The following is a 16,599-nucleotide window of genomic DNA, read 5'->3' as shown; positions in this document are numbered from 1 at the left end:
AAAAACTTGGTACTAAAATTTGTCGACGGTGCTGCTCCCTAGCAGAAATATTCATCGTGAGGAACTAAAATGTAGACCAAATTTTTTGTTTCCATTATTAATATTATTATGCATACGAGTAATACAGAGTGTTGCAAAACTGGTTAAGCCGAAAGAGGGTGACTCAGGGGGTCATTCTGAATAACTGTTCTATAAAAATGTGCTTCTCCATAGAAACTTTTATTGGTCACGTAACTTTTTACTATGGAAACGCAGTATTTTTTTGAGCATTTTTTAAACTCTTGGAACAAAGCATTTTCTTTTTTAATGGGAGGTTTTCAACCATAGACAACGTCCATAGACAAAACCCGACAATAGGTGGCGCTAGTAAATCTTCATACTGAACAGGACTGCATATTTTTTTATAGCCGGCATGGATTCGAGTCCTTTCAGCCAATACAAAAATCCATGTTTATTCCACAGAATAATACTATGATTAAATAGTTTGCCTACAAGTTGCCTATTAGGCAAATATTGCCAAAAACAAATGATTTCGTAGCATAACTGGTATTTGTTGAGAACGTGCAAACTAATAATAATAAATTGCTGTTATATGTAGTTATACATAATATTAAGTGTGAACTAGTTGAGATCATCTGCATCCTCTGTCCATGTCCGAGGCGCGACCGCCGTGTGTAAGTATCATAATTATTCTGAGGCACGTTGGAATTAATGATTTCTCTATGGTAGAGCAGACATTAGTAGGTGGGTACTGTTTTCTCTACCCACACCACAAAACCAAAGTTTTCCGACTCTCTGAATAGCATTTATAGTAGATATGTCGTCGTGTTGTATTGTAGCTTACTGTAGAGAAAGGGGGGTGCACAAAATTCCACAAAACGAAACAAGACGGGCAAAATGGATGGAAGCATTAAAAGAATTAAAGCCTGGATTAAACATAAAAAAGCATTCAAGAATATGCCCCGGCCACTTCAAACCATCAGACTACCTCTTAGGTAATACTACTTACTTATTCTTGCTCATTCAGTAGGTAGGTAATTAAAACAAACTTTTTAATAATTATTATCTTTAACTAAACCTGAGGCATTTTATTTTATAGGTAAATCAAGGAAAATGCTAAAAAAAGAAGCTGTTCCAAGTGTATTTTTTTGGGATTATTCAATCAAAATGACTAAAGAAGACCCAACCCAAAAAAAATCCAGGGGGAGTGCAAAGGTCGGTCGGGTATAGAAGTCACAAAAGTCCAAAAGAATAGCCAGAGTCGTCGAAATTAAAACAAAACACAGCACCGGAGACATTCGAATGACATAACATTTGTTTTGTCTGTGTCATTTGTCATCTCCGTTTCCTCAGAAGAATGTAGCTCACTACTAAAAACGACAGGCCGAATGCCATCTATTGGTCGATTTTGGAACTACTGGAAAATCTCCCATTCTGTTACGCGATGAAAAGATTTAAATTTTATCGTTATTCCCTATATTTTGTGGTCAAGATTTCGAACTGATAGAGCTACCATTAGCAGCACACTAGCGCCATACCTAGCGGTGACTTGGAGAACGATAACTTAATTTAATTTAACCATAGAATAACGAGTACTAGTTTGTATACTTGTTATTCTATGATTTAACTAAGCGATGAACTCTTTTCTTGCTCACAACTCTTTTTTTTGTCAATGGTACAACGGCCATCGCTAAGGCCAAGCCATATAATAATATGGCCTTTTTCATACAGCCCTGTGATAGGCTCAATTGTTGCTGTGCAAGACAGTTCATGCTTTACTTTGTATGTCGCATTTGCTGGCCACATCAATCAAACCCTTTAACAGAGAGTTGCTCGACTGCACTAAGCTAAAACCAAGCAACTCGTTATTTATGCTTGCACTTTGAGTAGAAAAAACTAGTAAAAAATGCTTATTTAGGAAATTGGAAATAAACATTTGCTTTTCGATGGTAAAAAGAAAAAGCCGCGGCGTGACAAACTAAGTATCTATGGAGTAGCTATAAAAACCGCATTTTTTCTGAAGTCCTAGAACAAAAGTTGTTCACAAGGATTCCCCCGAATCACCCCTTTTCGGCTTACCCTTTTTGCCAGTAAAAAACCCAACAAAAACTCACTTGAATGGCCTCCTCCAGCGCCGGCATGGCGCTCGCTAAATCCCTCATGGCAGCTTCAGCCAACTTCTTGCACACCGCCTCTTCTTCCAACGTCTTCTTGCTCCGCGCCGCGACGCTGCGTTGCTGTTCGTCCGCGTTGCGTTGCTGCACGTTGATCACGCCCATGTACTCTATGCATTGCTCCGTGTACGCCGCCACTTGTATCTGGGTTGAGGGGAAGTGGAGGTAAAATATAGTATATGTAGGGTAAGGTAAGGTACTAATAGTTGACACAAATATTTTATTTAGCGACTTTGTGGGTTCGTCACCTACACGATAAGAAGAAGAATATTTTATTTGATTTGATGATGTGTAATTTGTGGCAATAAATAAATGAAATAAAAGTTTGATGATTAATAGGGCTCCAGCTTAATGCAGTAAACTAGCCCACTTTATAATAATAAAAACAAAAATATAATTATGAGGAAATTACCTGTGAGCTAGTAGTTAGCACCCAAAATTTTCTAAAAAGTGATTTTGAAGTTTTACGTGACTGTACCATTTCAAAACCTAGTACGCGCCATTTTATGCATTATTTTAGGCAATTACGCAAAAAACTGCATTGTCATAATATCAACAAACGGCAATAAACCTACAGCAAGTCCACCCTGTACGAAAGTCCAGGATCATTATTTCTATATCTAGAGAAACCCATCAACCATAGAAAGAGAATTTACTCATAAGTTTAAATTTGTAGTTAGATTGTAATTTGGGCCGATCCCGGCGGCACTGCAATGCCGGGCCGACCCGTGACGGGAGTGGAGCGAGCCCCGAACATCCCATCGGTTTACAAAAATCAGATTAATATACTGGTCCCTCAGTGAGGGAACTTTCAGATATTAAGCTGAAAAGAACAGATACTACACTTTGATCTTAGCCAAAAGGCCGAGAAGCGATACCGGTAATAATAAACGCGAGGGGAGTGATAAAACGGCAAAATATCTTAATACCGCGATGCAGTTGGGGGCACAGTGTCATCTACAGTTGCTTCGACGAACTAGCTAGTGGAACGCACAACCATCTGCGACGCTTGTTGTTTCATACTCATAAAAAACTTCGCCGTGACATCGTGGTTGTTTCGTTAGTTCCCCATTATTATAGCTGTAATCAGATTTAAACCATTGAAACTTATGTATGATAAATTTATAAAACCACACTTTTTTTTACAAAATGGTAATATAATCTAGAATTCAACTCAGATTATCGAAAATACCACATGCTTAAAACAAAACCAATATAAAATACATGCAAATGTTACAAAATTTATAATTGAATTTAAAACACCTAAAATCATGTAACGTTTGTATGTATTTTATAAAATAACAAAGTTCTATTTTTTTATGTATTTATGATTAAAATATGGATTGGATTAGAACATTTTGATAAGATTGGAAATATTATTTAAATAAAATTTGGTATTTTGAGAATTGTATATTTTGAGAATCATCCACGTTTTTATTAGCCTTTGGTACAGTGAAACTATAAAGTCCTGAAATTAATGTTTGAGGAACTAAAATTTTCAGGAGCCTGGCACCATTAGAAAAGAAACATAAAAGTCATAACAATTGTTTATATCAATAGGCGGTTGGCTGTTTTTTTGAATTTACTTATTAATTATAAGGATAATCTAGATAAAAGCAACAATTTACGCTTGGTTGCAATTAGGAAGATGAAGAAAAATATTCGTAGTCAAGCTACTGAAGTTATTTATCGAGTTTTTATACAATGTTTAGCGGAACATCAAGCTGGCTGGACACATTTTGTCGAATTTGGAGGATGTTTACGCTCGTACAGCGTGTATGACGGGTATGTAGCATTGTACAAATTGTAATAACTCATTTTTTATTAGTACCAACGCTTCATTTATCGATAAACCTAGGTTTAGAGCCCAAGTCGAACATTGTTTACATACCACTGATTGTAGGTTTCATCTGGTTTCAGTTGAGTCAAACCTTTACATTTTGATACTTGAAGATATATTTTTTGTTTACTTACTTAATTCAAATTGTGTGAATTTGGGGGGCATTGTGTAACTCAAAAATATTTTTTTATTTTATTTTATAGTTATATCGGACCAGCGTGCCAAAGAGGGCAAAATATGGAATATTTCTAACTCCTGGAAGAAACAGAACTGGCCGTCCAAAAAGAGATTGATGTCTTTACTATGTGTGCCCTTTGTCAACAGATCCAGTTTTTTATACAGTTGTAATAACGTTATCTAAATAAATATTTATTGGTTTCACTATTATAGCCTTCATATTAACACCTTCTAGCTTGTATAAGAGCTTTTTTGTGGATGGTAAGTTGTTTTTAAAATACATAGATAGGTAGGAAGTTAACAGGCAAAATTTCAAGTATCAAAGTCAGTTATGTTTCGCTATATAGGGTTGCTACATGAAAGATAGCAGTGCCCTCATTTAATTTCAGGACTTTATAGTTTCACTGTATTTTTGAGTTTTTGTTGTTCTGTGCCGCTTTTTATTTATTACCTAGTTAATAATTCTACAATACCAAAGAACAGTGGCATCTGTGTTAAGTCCACCGAACCACAAGACGCCGCCCGCCAAAGCCGGGGCCGCATACCTACTCGTATCTATTTTTAGATTGGTTGTGTGCCCCGCAAAGATAACAAGTAGATAATTATATGAGGTAGGGTCTTAGTAAATGAATATTATGGATACTTTCTGGCTGAATAGTTTGAGCACCGAACGTACATTATATATCCTAAATATTGTAACACAGCTCTAACTGTGGAACAAGAATAAACATTTTTTAAACTTTTTAAACATGAGGAGGCCTTTGCCCAACCGTATGACACTAAAATGGCTATTTAAAAAAACTTCCCTTTACTCTGGAACCCCAGGATTCCCTCAATAGACACGGTCAGCAGGGCACAAAGTGGTCCTCCGAGCCGAATATTAATTTGTAAGACTTAAAAAATTGATACGATTTTTTTGTAAAAACGAATGTTGAAAAACAACATAATAATCACATTTAACGCCATCTATGTTTGTTTCTCTGAAACAATATTCTAGTTCATGATCTATCCGCGCGGCGTGGTTTCAGTTGGATCATTGATCACTAAGAAGTACTTACGATCACTCACAGATGACACTATCCCCTCGTCTGCATCGCGGTATTAAGTTTTTTTCTCATTTGGTGGGATCGTTCAGCCTGGCATGATTTCGACAAGACCTTACTTCATAGGATCATTTCTATAGTAAGCTCTTCCCGAGATCTTCACAATATGTGAGACCGGACAAGTCACGTTGATGAGGCGTGGCGCGGCGCCCTGAGCGTGAGGCCGGCGGGGATCATTGATCTCCAGCCCTCGATGATCGTTCACCTCTCCCCGCAATGGGAGAGGCGTGGGGTGCTGTCGCTGTCTGAGTGACTTTTTACTTTAAATAAACTAATTGATATATAATTATATATTACATGCAATTTAATGTATTTGATTAATATACGCAAATATAAATTATAAAAATTATATGATATATGACTAGAATATAATATTAATATTTGTTTTAACAGAACGTACGTTAAGAACGCATTTTCGTCAACGCCCGCAATACTGAGAAATCTGTAGTTTTCGGGTGCAGTTTACGATTGAATCCGTTGAATTATGTCCACTAGTTTAGGTACCTACAGATAGCCTAAGCCTTTGACTACTGGAAACTGCTTTTTTAATTGGAGAAATCACTGTTTTTTATACAGTAAAAGCAAATTTCCTTACCCTCCTCCCGTGAAAACAATGAAAACAGGGTGTGTTTAGGTGCGCAAATCTCAGATATTATAAGATTTTAGTGTTTATAAAAAAATATGTTCTTATAATTGATATACTCTATTTTACGAAACGGGTTTCTATGGGTCCGAAATCCTATACAAAACTAAGAAAATAAATAAACTGTTCTCTTTAAAAAAAACACGATTGGTCTTCGTAATTCTTTAGCGGCAAGTAATAGGGTTTATTTTTCAACTGTCTTATCCCGTACTGTTACAATGAATTTTCAAAAAACAAATCAGTCTGCGCCACGGCGCCTTTGTGGGTGGACCTGTGTCGGTTTTTCTCCGCCGCTCAAAGTGAAAACATCGCTGTATGAATACATATTTACACACACACATACACAAACACGAATACTTATTTCCTTGCTCTTGAGACTTGAATCTTCATTGATTACGAAAAATATAAGTACCTACCTATTTCTGTACTTTTTTTACCCGACTCGATATTGTTGTGTATTTTTATTTTACTGACCAGATGATGGATTTCGGAGACTGCTACTGGAACTCATAGGCGGGTAGACGTAGATTTGTCGTGATTGGGCTCGTAGTGTTTCTTATGATGAGTACTTCCCACCGGACTGACTGAACTGACCTGGTGATGGACTTCGGAGACTGCTACTGGAACTCATAGGCGGGTAGACGTAGATATGTCGTGTTTGTTTTCCTGTCCAATAAAAAAGACATGCATATTTACCAAATGGTACAAAAATGTTCGAGATTTTAGCAGTGAAAACTTGGTTAAATTTCGATCATGTATAGAGAGCCTTTCGTTTTCAAATATATATAATACAGATGACCCAAATACGGCATATAACGAATTCATAAACTTATTTAAGTTATTCTACGAATTATGCTTCCCATTTAAAAAGATCTGTGTAAATTCATTAAAAAAATCAAAATGGATTTCTCGCGGCATAAAACAATGCAGTAAAACACAAAGGCGATTTCTATGGAACTACAGGCTCAATCCGACCGCTAACAACAAGAAAACCTTAAACACTTACTCCAAACGACTTAAAAAAATAATTCAATTAACTCAAAAAGCACAAAACAACAACTATATAAAAACAGCAGAGAATAAGTCAAAGGCCACTTGGCAAGTTATAAATAAATGCAAAGCCGTATTTCCAAAGGAGCCTATACACAAGATTAAACAAGGGGGCAATGTACTGACAGACCCTAGTACAATCGCCAACGCATTTAATGATTATTTTATAGATCTAGTCAAACCATCCTCTCAAAGTTCAACTCAAAACCAATCACAACCTGACATAAAATCCTCGCTTCATTCCATGTTTATTGCACCTACAACAGCTGAAGATGTCTTTAAAATCATCCTATCCCTAAAAAATAAAAGAAGTGTAGGTTACGATTGCATATCAACTAACGTTTTAAAATATGTAGCAGACTTAGTAGCATGCCCCATGAGTCACATAATTAATCTGTGCATTAGTGAAGGTATATATCCAGACGGTTTAAAACCGACAATTGTAAAACCTTTATTTAAGAAAGACGACAGAGAAGATATGCAATACTATAGACCTATTGCATTAATACCCATCATATCTAAGGTATTTGAAAGAGTCATTTACAATTCAATTTATTCTTTTATTTCTAAAAACAATATTTTGGCAACCGAACAGAAAGGTTTCCAAAAAAATGTAAATATAAACATGGCCATATACGACCTTTTAAAAACTGTCATGAACAACATGGACAATAGAATGCCGATTTGTGCAGTTTATATGGACCTTACAAAGGCATTCGACTACGTCGACCACAGTAAATTATTAAAAAAATTAAGCATGTATGGTATAAGGGGTAATGTCCTCAGTCTTCTAAAATCATATTTATCAAATAGAATTCAGATTACACAGATAGATAAAATTAACATTAAAAATAAATTTGAAGAAAGTCACAAGTCATTAGGACGCTACAATACAAGTGGGGTACCTCAAGGCAGTGTATTGGGGCCTTTGTTATTCTTGCTGTACATAAATGACCTGCCAAAGGCCATACCACATCCTATGATCCTTTTTGCAGACGACAGTACAGTTTTAATTAAATGTGAATCAATAGATAATTATGAAATGACTATAAATAATACAATAAATAAAATTATTGAATGGCTTTCATGTAATAATTTAAAAATAAATTTGTCAAAAACAAAAATTATGCAATTTTACCAAAGAATGAATAAAACACCAAGCTTATATATACACAATAATGGAAATAAAATAGAAGAAGTTTCAATGACAAAATTTTTAGGATTAATAATAGACAATAAACTGACATGGAATGAACAAGCTGATACGATTTGTAAAAGATTGAGTAAATCATCCTACGCTCTTTACAAACTTAGTAAAATTGTCGACAAGAATGCTGTTGTCACAGCTTATCATGGCTTAGTAGCATCGATATTGCACTACGGCGTAATATTCTGGGGAAACTGCACCAAAAGAGAACAGATCTTTAAATCACAGAAACGCTGTATCAGGGCAATGTGTGGCATCAAGTCAATAGATAGCTGTAGGGATCATTTTAAAAGATTGTCACTGCTTTCATTTCCATGCATATATATCTATGAAGTGGCTCTTTTTGTAAAAACCAACCCCGAACTGTTTAAAAATGCAGGTCAAATACATAGTCGCAATCTTAGAAACAGAAAAAGACTTGTCAGTGTCAAATATAAGACATCCTTACTAACAAATAGTTTACTTGGTATGGCGTCAAAAATATACAATAAAATTCCGAGCACAATCAAAGACCTCACTCTCCAGAGCTTTAAAAAGGAACTGAAAAAATGTCTTATTGATAAAACATATTATTCTTTAAATGAGTTTTTTAATGACAAACTGTAATATTATTATTAAGTGTGTACCAATTAATATGACCTCATTGATGACAATTTCCGTAATTTAAATTAATTTATTCTCATTGACATTGTAAATAATTTAATATATTTATAGAATGTAAGCTGAAAGTATCTGACTTATTTGTATAATAAATAGTTTTAACTTAATGCATGCATGCTACCACCAACATAAAATTTTGTACGCCAATTAGGCATAACATAGAGGACTTAAACATAAACACCCAACAGCATTTTAATTGTACCTATGTTAACAAATAAATGGATTTGATTTGATTTGATTTGATTTGATTTGGGCTCGTAGTGTTTCTTGTGATGAGTACTTCCCACCGGACTGACTGAACTGACCTGACGATGGACTTCGGAGACTGCTACTGGAACTCATAGGCGGGTAGACGTAGGTATGTCGTGTTTGGGCTCGTAGTGTTTCTTATGATGAGTACTTCCCACCGGACTGACTGAACTGACCTGGTGATGAACTTCGGAGACTGCTACTGGAACTCATAGGCGGGTAGACGTAGATATGTCGTGTTTGGGCTCGTAGTGTTTCTTGTGATGAGTACTTCCCACCGGACTGACTGAACTGACCTGACGATGGACTTCGGAGACTGCTACTGGAACTCATAGGCGGGTAGACGTAGATATGTCGTGTTTGGGCTCGTAGTGTTTCTTGTGATGAGTACTTCCCACCGGACTGACTGAACTGACCTGACGATGGACTTCGGAGACTGCTACTGGAACTCATAGGCGGGTAGACGTAGATATGTCGTGTTTGGGCTCGTAGTGTTTCTTGTGATGAGTACTTCCCACCAGACTGACTGAACTGACCTGATGATGGACTTCGGAGACTGCTACTGGAACTCATAGGCGGGTAGACGTAGATATGTCGTGTTTGGGCTCGTAGTGTTTCTTGTGATGAGTACTTCCCACCGGACTGACTGAACTGACCTGGTGATGGACTTCGGAGACTGCTACTGGATCTCATAGGCGGGTAGACGTAGATATGTCGTGTTTGGGCTCGTAGTGTTTCTTGTGATGAGTACTTCCCACCGGACTGACTGAACTGACCTGGTGATGGACTTCGGAGACTGCTACTGGAACTTCTGGAACTCATAGGCGGGTAGACGTAGATATGTCGTGTTTGGGCTCGTAGTGTTTCTTGTGATGAGTACTTCCCACCGGACTGACTGAACTGACCTGATGATGGACTTCGGGACTGCTTCTGGAACTCATAGGCGGGTAGACGTAGATATGTCGTGTTTGGGCTCGTAGTGTTTCTTGTGATGAGTACTTCCCACGGGCCTGACTGAACTGACCTGATGATGGACTCCGGAGACTGCTACTGGAACTCATAGGCGGGTAGACGTAGATTTGTCGTGATTGGGCTCGTAGTGTTTCTTATGATGAGTACTTCCCACCGGACTGACTGAACTGACCTGATGATGGACTTCGGAGACTGCTACTGGAACTCATAGGCGGGTAGACGTAGATATGTCGTGTTTGGGCTCGTAGTGTTTCTTGTGATGAGTACTTCCCACCGGACTGACTGAACTGACCTGATGATGGACTTCAGAGACTGCTACTGGAACTCATAGGCGGGTAAGACCGCACCTGAAACTAGCACCCTGAGACTAAATGAACGAGCCCAATCTCGATGTTCCTAGCTATTGCCATCATTGAGATCCAGTCGCCATGTTCCTGCTCCTCATAAGATCCTCACCAGACCGCACCTGAAACCAGCACCCTGAGACTAAATGAATGAGCCCAATCTCGATGTTCCTACCTATTGCCGTCATTGAGATCCAGTCGCCATGTTCCTGCTCCTCATCAGACCCTCACCAGACCGCACCTGAAACCAGCACCCTGAGACTAAATGAACGAGCCCAATCTCGATGTTCCTAGCTATTGCCATCATTGAGATCCAGTCGCCATGTTCCTGCTCCTCATCAGACCTCACCAGACCGCACCTGAAACCAGCACCCTGAGACTAAATGAACGAGCCCAATCTCGATGTTCCTAGCTATTGCCATCATTGAGATCCAGTCGCCATGTTCCTGCTCCTCATCAGACCCTCACCAGACCGCACCTGAAACCAGCACCCTGAGACTAAATGAATGAGCCCAATCTCGATGTTCCTACCTATTGCCGTCATTGAGATCCAGTCGCCAAGTTCCTGCTCCTCATCAGACCTTCACCAGACCGCACCTGAAACCAGCACCCTGAGACTAAATGAATGAGCCCAAACTCGATGTTCTTAGCTATTGCCATCATTGAGATCCAGTCGCCGTGTTCCTGCTTCTCATCAGACCCTCGAGAGACAAGAACCTTTTGATTATAGATTGTAGTTTACGAAAATATAACCAAATACTAAAATGATCAAGTTATTTTAGTACCTATACTCATTTCACGATTTGCATAATGCCACTGTGTGTGTGAGAGCCGTGCGTATGTAGTAGTACGACTCAATACCTAAAATCGAAGAGAATATTTTTGAAAATGCGTCCTTAATATATCTGATAAAACCAATAACAGGGGCGTGGGGTGCTGTCGCTGTCTGAGTGGCTTTTTATTTAAATAAACTAATAACTCTTGAATAAGAGAAAAACAAATATATTGAGTTTCTTTTTTTTCACACTTATTGCATTTACGCGATCTCAAAAGAAAATAAGCAAGAAAATAAAAATCAAGAAAATAAACAAGTTTTTCTTAAAAAGTGGATTTATTACTGTTTACCTGTGTAAAAAAAATATTTTTGGTTTTATAAACAAAAACCCAGATTGTCGTATTCATTCGACGACATTAGATATTTAAATTCAATCTATTGCTTATTAATTTTTAATTTACTGGTACTGAAATAGTATTTTTATTTTACCTGACAAGTCACTTTCTGGGCATTTGATTTTGTGTCCACTACCAAGTTTTGAAATAGTGCAGCCGTACATTAAAAAAATGTTAGTATTTTTTAATGCGGTTTTTAAGCTATTTATAAGAAGCTTTTTAAGATGGGTATTAATTTAAGACGAAACCACTAGGTAACTAAAATATTATGAACTTATATCCTTATTTAAAAACCTTTTCGAGGCCGTTCTTTCAGGGTTACCTACGCTACTAGTCCCCGAGAAAAGGGGTCTTGAGTAGTAGGTGTATAGTGTCTTTACCTTTTAATCTATGGAACCATAAACCCCATAGACGACCGAATGGCGTAGTGGTTAGTGACCCTGACTACTGAGCCGAAGGTCTCGGGTTCGATTCCCGGCTGGGGAAGATATTTGTTTAAACACAGATATTTGTTCTCGGGCTCTTGGATGTGCCCGTAAAATGGCAATAGGCCCGCCCCCTATTACATTGGGACTAACATAACACTCTGGCGAAAAGTGGGTGCAGCAATGCAAGGTGCATTGGTGCCTACCCCGCAAGGGAGTACATTAGTACAAGGCGTGAGTGTGTGTGTGTGTGTGGAACCATAAACCCCACTTCATAACCCATGTTACCTGAGCCTCGGCCAGTTCCTCCGACATCTGCGCCACGAGGCGCGTGGTCTCCTCCACCTTCCCCAGTCCGTTGCGGAGCTTGTTGGCCTGGAGGGCTATCTCCACGCGCTTCGAGTTTAACATGCTTTGTGTTTGTCATGCGGTTTTTAAGCTATCTATAGATGTTTATACACGATGTAATTCCATGCACCGGGCATTAATTTAAGACGAAACCACTAGGTACTAATAGAATATTAAAATCAATTTCTACTTGAATTAGTTACGATGCGTGAACCTTTATAAATTAAGTATCCTTATTTAGAAACCTACCTTTCCGACGCCGTTATTACGCTACGCGTGCCCAATAAAAAAAAGGGTCGTGAGTAGTCTTGACGGACAGACGGACGGACAACAAAATGACCCTATATAAGGGCGTATAGTTTCGTTTCTTACCTTTTAAGCTTTCTTTCTTTCTTTCTCCTGCCGTCTTCCCATTTCAGCTGGGGTCGGGCCTCCTCGTACTTCGACGCCATCTTACCTTTTAAGCTACGGCACAATAAACCCCACTTCATAACCCATGTTACCTGAGCCTCGGCCAGTTCCTCCAACATCTGCACCACGAGGCGCGTGGTCTCCTCCACCTTCCCCAGTCCGTTGCGGAGCTTGTTGGCCTGGAGGGCTATCTCCACGCGCTTCGAGTTTAACACGCTTTGTGTTTGTCATGCGGGTGTTAAGCTATTTATAGATGTTTATAAATAATTCCGCTGGGCATTAATTAAAAAGGAAACACTAGGTAACTACAATATTAAAAACGATGTCTATCTGTCCGTCGAACGACGAATAGCAAAATGACCCTAAACAGGATATGAAGGTAAAAACGAAACTATACACTCTTATACCTACATGGTGTTGCAAAAAGGGCTTAGTAACCTTTAAGGTATTTAAGCTACGGAACCATAAACCCCACTTCAATAACCATGTTACCTGAGCCTCGGCCAGTTCCTCCGACATCTGCGCCACGAGGCGCGTGGTCTCCTCCACCTTGCCCAGTCCGTTGCGGAGCTTGTTGGCCTGGAGGGCTATCTCCACGCGCTTCGAGTTTAACATGCTGTGGAGTGGGTTTTTGTAAGGACTTTTGTATGAAAAAGATAGAGAAAATACGTCGTGAGTTGTATTTTTTTAGTTATAGAAGCATTTCAGTATTTGGTAATACCTAAGCTGACAGGTCCCTTTGGGGAACTCTAACCCCCTTATTCATAGAAAAGTTACAAGACGTTTTAACTAATATACTGTTTTGTCCCTCTCTGTCAAAGAACAAATTGTTCTTCGTCGGAGAGGGACAAAACAGTTTATTAGTTAAAACGTTTTGTAACTTCTCTATGAATAAGGGGGTAAATATATAAAGGCGTTGTAAAATCAAATACATAAGTCAAACAAAAGTAAAAAAAAACCGCTTTTGGATTTGTACTATTTGTAGTTGAATTTATAACCGGCTCTAAACACCTACTATATACATTGTGTTCCTAGAATACTTACTCCTTGTACCCAGCTACAAGCTCCAGATAGTTTGTTGGAGTCACGTAGTTAGTTCGCCTCATCTCTTCCCACATTTGCACTGAACATCTGCAAATAAAAAGTTGGTACAGTGTGGCATAGGTACCGAGGGCTTAGTGTAGGTTTTTCGATATTGCTTGAGCAGTGAAAATCTAGGGTCACACTCACAACCACTCACAGCTGGGGTAGCGCGTGTACCGCTAGGCTATACAAAGTGGCGCCTCTAGCGGAAACTACCATTAAACTGTTGATTCAAAATGTATGATGGACAGTAACAAAACTGTAATTATTTGTTTTTACAAACTATAAACTAGTCATATACAAGTCTTCTTGATTGGTTAAGTGGTATATGATTTATTGATTGACGATGATGGTAACGAGTACAACTAGAAGCAGGTGACTCACTTGCCCACGGAGGAGTGTATGACGGCCATGATGGACGCCACTGAGGCGCGCAGTGAGTCCTCGCGACTGTCCACTATCGACTCTTTTCTTCTCACCTGTACATAGAATAGAATAGAATATGTAAATTCATTTTTGTTATTAACAAAGAAGGTAAGATATATAATATTATAGACATATAAGCGAAGTTTAGGCAAAGGCGAAACTAAACTATAACAGCTTTTTGCCATTTGTCAAATCAATGACTTGAACGGCTATCGGTCAAGACGTTTGACAAAAAAAAATATTACAGCGCAAAATGTCAACTTCTTATAACGTCTACAGGGTAAAAAGTTTTCTTATAAGGTACGATCACTACTTACTTAAAATGAGAATTTAGCCACTTCTCAAAATGACCACTTCTGACAATGTCTAGTTCGCATTTGGTTTATTTCTCGGTCACTCTCAATCACGATAAATAACAGTCATGAGTAGGAGGATGCCTGCGAGCCCTATGTCCCTAAATACAGTAGTTATTTACGATGACAACAAAAGTAACAGTTAATAAAAAAAACTAAAAGTACATACCCGTTCTCCAGTAATAGAGACCAACAGCTCCAGTCCATCGAGGAACTTGTACGCGACCTCGAGCAGCGCCTCTCGCGGCCACTCCAGGAACCAATTCGTCGTCGTCGCGTTGATTAGCGCCGGGTATTGGCGGATGCGGTTTCTACACAAAATTGTTGTATTATATGATCATAATATAAAGATTACTATGCACTAAGATTACTAATAAATATCATATTTGAAACGGGCTAAGTGGTTACAGGATATACAGGGTGTCCAAAAAGTCAACGTCATCCCTTAAAGGGCTGATAGGTCAGCTCATGAGAGGCCAGAATATCACAATATGACCTTAGTAAAAACTCGATAATTTTCGAGACATTGACACTTTTATAAATTTGCTGAAAATCGACACCTTGGATCAGTTTTTTGCGTGCCGCCGGTACAAAAATCCATATTGCTAGAATTTGTTTGGTGTTGCATCACCCTGTATAGCCCTGCTATTGATCGCAGTCAAAAAAAATATCGAGTAATACTGTATGTTTAAAAAAAACACGGTTTTCAAAGCCATAAAAGGTAATCGTATTTTTAGGGTTCCGTAGCCAAAATGGCAAAAACGGAACCCTTATAGTTTCGTCATGTCCGTCTGTCCGTCTGTCCGTCTGTCCGTCTGTCACAGCCGATTTACTCGGAAACTATAAGTACTACAGTGATGAAATTTGATGGGAATATGTGTTGTATGAACCGCTACAAAAATATGACACTAAATAGTAAAAAAAAGAATTGGGGGTGGGGCCCCCCATACATGTAACTGAGGGATGAAATTTTTTTTTCGATGTACATACCCGTGTGGGGTATCAATGGAAAGGTCTTTTAAAATGATATAAAGTTTTCTAAAAAACATTTTTCTTAAAGTGAACGGTTTTTGAGATATCAGCTCTCAAAGTCGTAAAAAGTATGTCCCCCCCCCTCTATTTTTATAACTACGGGGTATAAAATTCTAAAAAAAATAGAGGTGATGCATGCTAATTAACTCTTTCAACGATTTTTGGTTTGATCAAAGTATCTCTTATAGTTTTTGAGATAGGTTGATTTAACTGTAATTTTGGTTAAGTTATTGTGCTTACTACGGAACCCTTTGTGCGCGAGCCCGACTCGCACTTGGCCGGTTTTTTATAAACAACTTTGACTGTACATACTGTAAAAAAAATATACCACGCAAACCTGGCACTTTTACTCATTCCAACATGACTTACCCTTAATAAATTCAGTCAGATAAATTTCCTTCAAACAATTTTACATCGAGGTCGTTTTGTACTAAAATAGCAATAACTTTTTTGTTAATTAAAACAATAGCAACGTTTCATACCATTTTGGAAACTGCATTAAATGAGCAATCTTTTCAAATAAGGTGCCAGGTTTGCGTGGTATATTTTTTTTACAGTATGAATAGTCAAAGTTGTTTATAAAAAAATACGATTACCTTTTATGACTTTGAAAACCGTGTTTTTTTTAAAATACAGCATTACTCGATATTTTTTTGACTGCGATCAATAGCAGGGCTATACAGGGTGATGCAACACCAAACAAATTCTAACAATATGGATTTTTGTACCGGCGGCACGCAAAAAACTGATCCAAGGTGTCGATTTTCAGCAAATTTATAAAAGTGTCAATATCTCGAAAATTATCGAGTTTTTACTAAGGTCATATTGTGATATTCTGGCCTCTCATGAGCTGACCTATCAGCCCTTTAAGGGATGACGTTGACTTTTGGGACACCCTGTATTTGCGTATCCGGAATAAATTCTTCTGTCAT

General features: G+C 38.2%; 1 protein-coding gene and 2 non-coding genes across 3 annotated transcripts in view; 1 reads left to right on the top strand and 2 right to left on the bottom strand.

Annotated features, from left to right (window-relative positions):
- The window catches only part of LOC105381618 (dynein axonemal heavy chain 2-like), a 77,676-nt gene that overhangs the window by 54,569 nt on the left and 6,508 nt on the right, over positions 1–16,599 (bottom strand). Inside the window, exons 11-15 of the mRNA XM_048624432.1 lie at positions 14,805–14,946; positions 14,241–14,335; positions 13,818–13,904; positions 13,266–13,389; positions 2,115–2,318 (exon numbers count right to left, since the gene is read on the bottom strand). Of these exons, the coding sequence (XP_048480389.1) occupies positions 2,115–2,318; positions 13,266–13,389; positions 13,818–13,904; positions 14,241–14,335; positions 14,805–14,946 (652 nt within the window). The remainder of the gene's footprint in view (positions 1–2,114; positions 2,319–13,265; positions 13,390–13,817; positions 13,905–14,240; positions 14,336–14,804; positions 14,947–16,599) is intronic.
- LOC119694079 lies at positions 2,858–3,050 on the bottom strand. Its single transcript, XR_005254738.2, has one exon. It is a non-coding gene; the product is annotated as a U2 spliceosomal RNA (small nuclear RNA).
- On the top strand, positions 5,344–5,548 carry LOC119694084. Its single transcript, XR_005254741.2, has one exon. It is a non-coding gene; the product is annotated as a small nucleolar RNA U3 (small nucleolar RNA).

The sequence above is a fragment of the Plutella xylostella genome, chromosome 12 (assembly GCF_932276165.1).
Source record: "Plutella xylostella chromosome 12, ilPluXylo3.1, whole genome shotgun sequence".
NCBI classification, from domain to species: domain Eukaryota; kingdom Metazoa; phylum Arthropoda; class Insecta; order Lepidoptera; family Plutellidae; genus Plutella; species Plutella xylostella.
The sequence above is the reverse complement of the archived record's forward strand: the minus strand, read 5'-3'. Positions and strand labels throughout refer to the sequence as shown.